The sequence below is a fragment of the Agelaius phoeniceus genome, chromosome 24 (genome assembly GCF_051311805.1).
Source record: "Agelaius phoeniceus isolate bAgePho1 chromosome 24, bAgePho1.hap1, whole genome shotgun sequence".
NCBI lineage: Eukaryota > Metazoa > Chordata > Aves > Passeriformes > Icteridae > Agelaius > Agelaius phoeniceus.
In genome coordinates, this window is record NC_135288.1 from 6,397,389 (window position 1) to 6,407,834 (window position 10,446).

At 44.0% G+C, this 10,446-nt stretch overlaps 1 protein-coding gene across 2 annotated transcripts in view; it reads left to right on the forward strand.

The window, feature by feature from the left end:
• NADK (NAD kinase) overlaps nt 1-9,466 on the forward strand; it is a 30,284-nt gene extending 20,818 nt beyond the window's left edge. For both annotated transcript variants that reach the window (XM_077190276.1, XM_054647785.2), the window contains exons 8-12: nt 809-960; nt 2,113-2,212; nt 3,041-3,198; nt 4,706-4,788; nt 6,048-9,466. In XM_077190276.1, coding sequence (XP_077046391.1) covers nt 809-960; nt 2,113-2,212; nt 3,041-3,198; nt 4,706-4,788; nt 6,048-6,195 — 641 coding nt within the window. In that variant the 3' untranslated portion in view covers nt 6,196-9,466. The remainder of the gene's footprint in view (nt 1-808; nt 961-2,112; nt 2,213-3,040; nt 3,199-4,705; nt 4,789-6,047) is intronic.
• Nucleotides 9,467-10,446: the final 980 nt, after the last annotated feature.

The window sequence follows — 10,446 nt, forward strand, 5'->3', positions numbered from 1 at the left end:
TGAGAGAAATCTTCAATTATCAGAGATGTACCTTAAATTATCAGAGATGTACCTTAAATTAACAGAAATGTACCTTAAATTATCAGAGATGTACCTTAAATTATCAGAAATGTACCTTAAATTATCAGAAATGTACCTTAAATTATCAGAAATGTACCTTAAATTATCAGAAATGTACCTTAAATTATCAGGAGTTTTACATTGCATTGACCCATCCAGTGCTGCTCTGTAAAGAAAAAGGGCTAAGAAATAACTTGATGGAGTAAATAAGTGGAAGATAATGTAGAATTTATGTTAAATTGCAACTGAATGTAGAAATAAAACGCAGTGTTTAAATGCTGAGAAGTCAGGCAAATAAAATATTTGAGGAAATAAATTCTTTTGAGTTGCATCCAAAGTAGATCCTGCAAAGATGTCCAAAACTCTCACTAGAATATTATCTTTTAACACATTTCTAATGCTTTAATTTTCTTGAAGCTTAGCTTTTGTCTTACTGAAGATCACATGAGCCCAACAGTGTTTTCCCATTTTAATCATATCTATACAAAACTTAAATTTGCTTTTTACATAATAAGAAAAGCGGGAAGGGACTGGCTTAAAATCTGGCTTTGATTTTTTTCCTCGTTGCTGCTAAAAATTAATTTTGAGCTTCAGCCAAGTGCAGCCAATTGTGTTGTGAGTGAGCCTGGGAGTGTTGGAAGCTCAGGGCTGGCTGGCTGGATTTGCTGCAGTGTCTCAGTCACTGCTGGGCTGATTTCCTGGGCCAGATCTCCTTTTCTCAGCCTTTTCCCTGTGTTTGTCCCTGCAGGCAACGCCGCCCTGGTCCTGCGGAGCAGGCTCAAGGTGAAGGTGGTGAAGGAGCACAGGGACAAGAGCTCAGTGCAGAATGGGATAGAGGAGAATGGGCTCGTGTCTGCAAACCTGGAGAAAGAAGTGGGCAAACAAATTATGCAATATCAGGTCAGAGGAAAAAACAAGCAAAAAAACCAACCAAAAACCCCAAGCTGTTGTTTGTAATTTGTATTTGTTTCATTGAAGCTCTCCCCCAGCACTGTGGGGCTGAGCTCCCAGTTTGCTCTAAATGCTGAGGAGCTGCTGCACAATTTCCTTTGTGCAGTCACAAGTGCTGATCTCACACTTTGTGATCTCACACTTTGCTCTAGAAAGAATTGCACAGAATTGTTTAGGCTGGAGATGTCTCCAAGCTTGAGTCCAGCCTGCCTTGTATTTGAGGACAGAGTAGTTCTGAAGTCAGACACATCAGACACTTTAATAAATTGGAAGAAAAACCCTGCACATTGTTACTGACCACCTCCTGGGGAGTAATCCTTAAAATAGAAATAATTTCACAGAATTGTTTAGGCTGGGAGATCTCTCCAAGCTTGAGTCCAGCCTTCCTTGTATTTGAAAACAAAGCAGCAGTAGTAGTTCTGAAGTCAGACACACCAGATACTTGTGGTGAGAGAAGAAAAACTATAAATGAGAAGAAAAAACTCTGCATGTTGTTAGTGACCAGCTCCTGGGAGTAATCCTTAAATTAGAGATAATTTCACAGAATTGTTTAGGCTGGGAGATATTTCCAAGCTTGAATCCAACCTTCCTTGTATTTGAGAACAAAGTAGTTCTAAAGTCAGACACACCAGACATTTTTATAAATGAGAAGAAAAACCCTCCATGTTGTTAGTGATCAACTCCTGGGGAGCAATCCTTAAATAGAAATAATTTCACAGAATTGTTTAGGCTGGGAAATATCTGCAAGCTTGAGTCCAGCCTTCCTTCTATGTTGAAGACAAAGCAGTAGCTCTAAAATCAGACACACCAAACGTTTTTATAAATAAGAAAAACTCTGCATGTTGTTAGTGACCAGCTCCTGGGGACTAATTCTTAAACTTCAAAACTTAAAATTAAGAATTAAATCTATTAAATCTTGAAAACGAAATTCTTAAACTTCAGCTGGCTCTCGACAGCACAGAAATATAAAGAAACTTTGATTTGCAGGCACTAAATAAGCTCGAATTTTTAGGAGATGTGGAAACCACGTTCAGTTTCTGCCATTCATTTGACACCCAAGGCAGCAGCAGCAGGCTGCAGTAATGCTTGCTCTCGTGGCAGGTCCTCAATGAGGTGGTGGTGGATCGTGGCCCTTCCTCCTACCTGTCCAACGTGGACGTGTTCCTGGACGGGCACCTGATCACCACGGTGCAGGGGGATGGTGAGTGCTGCTCCCTGCCAGCCTGGGCCTGCTGGGGGATTTCCTCTCCTGGAAACACAGCTCCAGTCCCTGCTGCCAGCAAACAGAGGGTGTGTTCCACACTGGGAGGCTGGAGGTGCTGAAAGATTTTCTTGCTGGGCATGTGAGGGCAAGTGGCTCTTTTTTGGAGTGTTGTGTTTCAGGCTAAGGGGAAGAAATAGCTCAGAAGGGTTGGCCTGGGTACCTGGGATTGCTAAAGGCAAACAGTCTCAGCTCATGAACAGCAGGAGTTATCTTTAAAGCTCTTAAAGAAAAAAAATGAAAGTCACTATTAGAAAATTGTGTAAGCTGAGTTTGTGCAACTCCTGAAAGCACATGGCAGGGTCAGGGGCAGCTTCTCTGTGTGTGTGTGCTGGGCTGCAGTGGGGCTGTGAAATGCAGGGGGAGCTTCACATTCCTGGCACGGGGTGTGCTGGTGTCCCCAGAGCAATCCCTGGTTAGAGCTGCTGGCACTGCCCTGTTTGCTGTCCCCAGGGGTGACAATAGGGTTTGCTGGTGTCCCCAGAGCAGTCCTGGTTCAGAGCTGCTGGCACTGCCCTGTTTGCTATCCTCAGGGGTGACAATAGGGTTTGTTGGTGTCCCCCAGAGCAGTCCCTGGTTGTCAATGCTGATGTCCCTGCCCTGTTGCTGTCCCCAGGGGTGAGGTGAGGGTGGGATTTGTTGGTGTCCCCCAGAGCAATCCCTGGTTTTTAAAGCTGATGTCCCTGTGCTGTTGCTGTCCCCAGGGGTGCCAATAGGGTTTGTTGGTGTCCCCCAGAGCAATCCCTGTTCAATGTTTGCTGTCCCCAGGGGTGATCGTCTCCACGCCCACCGGCAGCACCGCCTACGCCGCGGCGGCCGGAGCGTCCATGATCCACCCCAACGTCCCGGCCATCATGATCACCCCCATCTGCCCCCACTCCCTGTCCTTCAGACCCATCGTGGTTCCTGCTGGGGTGGAACTCAAGGTGGGCTTTTCTCTCATTTTCTTGCTCTCTGTGGGTTAAAAACTTCAGCAATGAGAGGAGGGTGGGAGGTGTCGTGTGGCTCCTGCGTCCTCTCACTTGGGGCTGGATCACACCAAGTCTGCTTCAAGATTGTGCCTTTCTTTAGAAGAGTTTGCCCAGTTAAAATTGAGGATTTTGGCCAGTTAAAATTGAGGATTTTGGCCAGTTAAAATTGAGGATTTTGGCCAGTTAAAATTGAGGCTTTTGGCCAGTTAAAATTGAGGCTTTTGCCCAGTTAAAATTGGGGCTTTTGCCCAGTTAAAATTGAGGCTTTTGCCCAGTTAAAATTGAGGCTTTTGCCCAGTTAAAATTGAGGCTTTTGCCCAGTTAAAATTGAGGCTTTTGCCCAGTTAAAATTGAGGCTTTTGCCCAGTTAAAATTGAGGCTTTTGCCCAGTTAAAATTGAGGCTTTTGCCCAGTTAAAATTAAAGAATTTTGCCCAGTTAAAATTAAAGAATTTTGCCCAGTTAAAATTGAGGCTTTTGCCCAGTTAAAATTGAAGATTTTTGCCCAGTTAAAACTGAAGATTTTGCCCACTTTAATAAATTTAAGTGGAATATTTTACACTTTTCCTACTGGACTGTAGCTCTGTAACATTCTACAAAATGGGAATTCCTGCATTTGCATTCTGAAAAATGTTCCAGAATCTTGGCTAAAGTGCCTGTAAATGATCAGTGAAGGGAATCAAAAATTCTCCTTTCATGCAGAAATATTGCAGATCTTAAGTATTTACTGGTAGCACTATCTGCAATTCAGTATTTAGTTTTTTTTAATGTTGTCTTGCAGAAAAAAAGACATTAAATACTGAATATAAAATAGACTTGGTTAATGGGTATTTTGGACAAATACTCTTGTGCAAGGAAGAATCTCTTTCTCCTTTTGTCCTGGGGGTGGTGGAGGATTAGCATTGAGAAATGAGTGTGTTCTGGACTTTTTGTTCCTGTTTTACAACACAAATTCAATGTTTATTCATGGCACAGCTCTCAGCCCACACTTTGGTGTCAGTGGGTGTTACTGGCCAGTGGTGGTTCATTCTTTTAATTAGGAATGTAATTTAAATAGGAGGCAAACTTCCTAAATTTGATACCTTTGGATTCATTATGTACTAAAATGTATTTTTCTGGATTAACTTCATTATTTTTCTTGAAAGAAAAGCTAAGCCAGCTCTTGTAACTGAACTAAAGTTACAGGAACTGAACTGGAAGGAAGAGACAGGCTGGAACTGGAAGGTCTGTGTGGGTTCTGACCTTGTACTTATAAAAAGGGGATTTACTGCATATAGAAGAACATATAATTATAAACAAAAAATCAAGTTTTGGAGCGTGAGTGGTGTTACTGCACTGCTGCCATGGACAGCTGAGGGGTTCCAGTGCAGTGTGGAGTTCCAGGGACTCAGTGCTGCATTAGAGGGAGGGTGGAGGAGGTGTTTGTTCCCTGCTCTGAGTTTTGGACCATTCCTGTTTTTCAGATCATGCTCTCCCCAGATGCCAGGAACACAGCATGGGTTTCCTTTGATGGGAGGAAGAGGCAGGAAATCTGCCATGGAGACAGGTCAGACCTTTCTTCTGATTCTATTATCTCTAAGTATAGAAAAGCCTGATTCATGCAGCTCCCTCATTCTCTAACATCTGCCAAAAGGGTTTTTGGCAATGAAGGAAGAAGCTTTTATAAGCCCTAACACCTCCTGGAGCACAGACTGCACTAAAAGGATTTAATTTCTAACTTGAGTTCTTTAGATCTTCCCATAAAAGCAAGGGAAATGTTCAGACTCTGTAAACATTGCATGCTTGGCAGGGAGGAAGGGCATATCTTTAGAAAACTCTAAATTTTAACTTCAAGATAAATCTTAGCAATTCTGAAAGCTACAAACCAACAGGAGCTGCCTGTGAGCACAGGTGCTGGAACACTCCCCATGCTTTAAACTGGGTTAACTGGGAGGGCTTGTGGTCACTTCTGTGGCCTTGAGTGGGCACAAGGGTGAGCAGTCCCTCAGTTTTGTGCCCAGAATGTGCTGTGGAGGTGTCAAAAGGCAGCTCTGGGAAGGAGATTGGCAGATGGGTTCTTCAGGGGGCCCTTTTTCCTCTGGGCCCACACGAGGTGCCCTGAAGGGAAATGCAGAGCTGGTGTAACCCTCCAAACCCTCCATCCTGAGCAGGGCTCATTCCCTCTCAGCTTGGATCATCTATAGAGGAGTCAGGAGCCCAATAAAGATCCAAACACCAGGTTTGGCCCTTGGTTACACTCTTGGGCATGTTGCATAAAACTTGAAACTGAAAGGTGCCCAGTAAAGATCCAAACACAAGGTTTGGCCCTTGGTTACACTCTGGAATCCTTGGGCATGTTGCATGAAACTTGAATCCTTGGGCATGTTGCATAAAACTTGAAACTGAAAGGTGCCCAATAAAGATCCAAACACAAGGTTTGGCCCTTGGTTACACTCTGGAATCCTTGGGCATGTTGCATAAAACTTGAAACTGAAAGGTGCCCAGTAAAGACTCAAACTCAAGGTTTGGTCTTCGGTTACACTCAGGAATTTCTGGGTTTATTGCTTAAAATTGGAAACCCAAAGGCCGAGGTGGTGCCCTGGGTTTCCTTTGTCCCTGTGTGGGTGCAGGATGCCACGGAGGGTTCCCAGACACGTCACACAGGTGTCCCCAGAGCTCTGCTGGTTCTCTTGGGATCAGCTGTGGCTGTGCTCACCGGGCATGGCAGGCTGCTGTTTGGCAGTGAGTCACTGTGTGCTGGGTGGGAGCAGCCTGGGCTGTGCAGGGTGTTGCTGTCCCTGCCTGACCTGCCCTGTGCTGTTGCAGTATCAGCATCACTACCTCGTGCTACCCCCTCCCCTCCATCTGCTTCCGGGACCCCGTCAGCGACTGGTTCGAGAGCCTGGCCCAGTGCCTGCACTGGAACGTGCGCAAGAAGCAGAACAACTTCGCTGTGGAGGAGGAGGAGTTCTGAGGAGCAGGGCTCTGGCAGTGCCATGAGGCACAATCCTTCCCTCTGCTGGGTTTGGAGCACTGGGATGTGGCAAATCCCTCCCCTCACTGGGATGTGGCAAATCCCTCCCCTCTGCTGGATTTTGGAGCCCTGGGATGTGGCAGAATCCTCCCCTCTGTTGGATATTGGAGCACTGGGATGTGGCAGAATCCCAATCCCTCCCCTCTGCTGGGTTTGGAGCACTGGGATGTGGCAAATCCCTCCCCTCTGCTGGGTTTGGAGCACTGGGATGTGGCAGAATCCCAGTCCCTCCCCTCTGCTGGATATTGGAGCCCTGGGATGTGACAGAATCCCTCCCCTCTGCTGGGTTTTGGAGCCCTGGGATGTGGCAGAATCCCAATCCCTCCCCTCTGCTGGGTTTTGGAGCTGCCCTGAGCTTGTGGCTGATGTCCCTCAGGGTTGGGAAGGGTTGTGCTCCTTCCTATGCATCAGGAGGGGCAGTGGAAGGCTCTGATGGTTCTGATCCAGTCTGAATTTCCTTCCAGATGAGCAGTGGATTATTCCTGACTGCTGTCCAAAACCACATCTGCAGATCTGATTGTAACTTCTGACTTACCAGTTCCATGGTAGGCTGAATGTAGCTACACCAGGGAAAAGTGGCATTAAAATCTTTCATTTGATAGTTTATAACTCCATTTAACACTGCTAGGAACAGAAAGGCTCTGAGAAGTTTTCTTTTAAAAAAAAAAAGGTTCCTCTTTGTTATCCTAAACACACCTTGCCCAGAAAATACTTTCTTACTTGCAAGTGTGACACACTGAAGAAACACCCACAAAGGATGTTTTTTATTAATAGATGGAATTAGTAATAAAAAGTATATATTTTTTATATATACATTTCTTTCTCTTGTGCCCATATGAGCAGTGGTTGACCCTTGGCTGTCAGCACTGTGGAAACAGCCACAAACAGCAGGGATGAGCATTAATTATTTGTAGCTGAGCTAATTCACAGCTCTGCCCTTCCTCTTGGTGGGAGTCATCCACGTGTTGGTTTTTTGTTATTATTTTTGTTTGATTCCCTGGGATAAATGGTAGCATTAGAGACTATCATGTTAAAATAATAATAATAATAATAATAAATTCTCCAAGTGTTCAAGAAGAATCTGGACTTCAGTTGCTACTGAATTCACTGTTGTCCTGAAGAAAATATCCTGTTCTAAGATCCTGAATGCCCTCAACTTCCATGGATACCTCCCAGCTCCTGGTGCTGAGTGAGCCAGGGTGGGATTCTGCATTGGTGACTGCAGAAACGAGAGGACACATTCCCAGTGCAGTAGCACCGGTGCCTTCAGCACACTCAAGATTATTCTAAGTCTCACATTTACTTTTTTTAAGATGCTTTCAAATGTTTCTAACTTCTCTCTGTACATATTTTATTGTATGTGCTTTTATGGAAGAACAAAAAACAAAAACCAAACCCCACCAGAAGAACCGGTTGGGGTGGGGGGAAAGGGTTTGCCCTGTGCTTCAAGTGCAGAATAGCAAAGCCAAGGAAAATGTTTACATTGATGTTCTCTGTGGTGCAGTCTCTGGAGCATTTGATCCAAACTTCAGCATTTTCAAGTCTTGCTGCATGGCTCACTGCAGGGAGGGACAGGAGCTGTTCAGTGCCTGAGGCAGAAGTGCCCAGGATTGAATTTCCTGCCTGGGCTGGGATTTCCTGGGGCACCCAGGGAGAATCTCTGCTGAAATTCCTCATGATTGTCTTATGGTGTTTCTGTGGTCCAAAGTGGAAATGGGAAATGGTTTCATTTCCAGCCTCTGCCTGCCCTGTGTCCTCTGCTGGTTTCAGTCATGTCCTTCCCCTTTTGGAGGCTAAGCTCACGAAATGCAGGTGAGAGAATTTTCCAGAAAAGAGAAACAAACTCTTGGTAACGATTCAAATCTCAATGAACAGCGTTGCTATAAAGGAACACTTGGTTTGTACATTTTGTAACATAGAATATTGCTTTGGTTTGGCCAAAACCAGATGGATTTTGGGATATCTTGGAGAATATCCAGAGAGCTTTTGGGATTTCTCTTTCACTTGAATCTGCAGTAATTGTTTTATCACTGTTTTGAAGCTGCTTACGGGTTTCCTGAGTGGAGTATTCAGTTATTTGATAACTGCTTACTTTTTCAACTAGAGAACTGTCAGGCTTGTTTGCTTTGAACTCTTTTATTTAACATGCAATAATTGAGAGAAGGAACAGGGTCTGGTGTCTAGAGAAATGTGTGCATGAGTGGAGAATGAGCAGTTCTAGGCACACTGGGGAGTGGAAAATCATTTTGCAGAGGTGAAATGATTTATGAGCCTTATCTAGTATTTTTTTAAAGATAAAACTATATTCAGCACTTTTTATTTATGCTTTTTATAATAGTAAAGCTATTCTCGACTAAACTGCCGAACTTTTAATTTTCAGAGTGCACAGGTAATTAATTAAATCTGTAATCAAAGTGTACTGAGCTACTTTAGGTCTACATTAGGGGTTGGCTTGAAATTTCTTCTTTCAATTCATCACCTGCTGCAATTGCAGTGTGGCTCTGAGGCTGCTGCAGCTTTGCTTGTACAGAATTCTGAGAAAAGGAATTTTCTGGGGCTGCTGAGCCCAGGCAGAGCTGCAGCCCTGGCTCAGGGGCTCCAGGCCTGGCTTTTCCTCCAAAAGCTGCCTTGATTCTCCCTGGCCCAGCTCTCACAGCCTGGGCTGTGTTGATCCATCACAAATCTGAGTGTGCAAAGTCCCTTTCCAAGGCTTTTAATCTGCAAACTGCAGGCAAGTGAGGCTGCAGCAGCCCTGGAGTTGTGCATTTCAACTGCTCCAGGAGTGGGGGAGCTGAAGCAGCAAAAGGCTGGAATGCACCTCACTTTATTGGCAATAAACCCTCCTCTTGCTCATGTAGCTTCTTCAGAATAACTTGGTCAAACTGTGCTAAAAACAGGGGTTTGCTGATTAAGAGTTTTTAATAAAAGGGTTTGTAAGTCACTGGCACCTCCAAATCCTTTCATCTACAAAGGGCCAAAATGGAAGCTGGGAAATGAATTTGTTTTTAAAACAAAAAAAAAAAGTTATCCTCTGGTAGAAATGGAAGAAGTTGTTACCAGCTGTAGTAGGGAATAAAGCAGTGTACTGAATTTTTAAAAGCTAAAAAAATCCTGTTACATACTGTTAACATATTGAAAACTTGGTTTTAAATATTGTTGAGAAACAAAATATTTTTCAATCCTTTCAATAAAACCTTTTTGTAAAGTTGGATTGGTCGATTTGCCCTTTGTTTGGGGAGAATAGAAAACAGTGAATTCCCAATCAGTTGCTTGGAATTTTGTGGGGTTTGCATTTCTTATGGGACAGTGGGGTCTGTTTTGTGGGAATACACCCAAGGCTTTTTTTGCATGTCTGGTACCAGGCTTTCCTCAAAAGTCTCAAAATAATTGCTGGATTTGCTGTGCAACTTGAAACAAATCTTGTGTACAACAAGCTGGGCTGCATTAAATAGTGTTTTAAAGGGCCAATGACAGAAATGTGAGGAAAGAAAGAGTTAAGGGTTAAATAGGTAAGGGTCAGATTAGCTGGTCAAATAATCTGGTAATTTATATCCAGGAAGTTGAGGGTTAAAAATGGGTTTAAATGCCTGTGGCACACTTGGATTTGCACACTTGCAAACGGGGTTGAAATGCCTCAGGTGCATTTCATCACTTCTCCCATGGAACTGGAGATTAATGAGGTTTTTGATTTTGTAATTAATCTGTAACTCATTCCAGCAGCTGAGAGGGAAGTGAGGAGCTGCCTTCAAATGGAGTTTTTGACAAGGAGATGCCTTCTGCAGGTAAAGGAGCTGATTTTAAAGTGCGGTTTTTGTTTGACAAGGAGATGCCTTCTGCAGGTGAAGGAGCTGATTCAAACTGAGGTTTTTGTTTGACAAGGAGATGCCTTCTGCAGGTAAAGGAGCTGATTTAAACTGAGGTTTTTGTTTGACAAGGAGATGCCTTCTGCAGGTAAAGGAGCTGATTTAAAGTGAGGTTTTTGTTTGACAAGGAGATGCCTTCTGCAGGTAAAGGAGCTGATTTAAACTGAGGTTTTTGTTTGACAAGGAGATGCCTTCTGCAGGTAAAGGAGCTGATTTAAAGTGAAGTTTTTGTTTGACAAGGAGATGCCTTCTGCAGGTGAAGGAGCTGATTTAAAGTGAGGTTTTTGTTTTCCAGGACACCTTGGACAGGGTTTCCCACTGGGCCTGG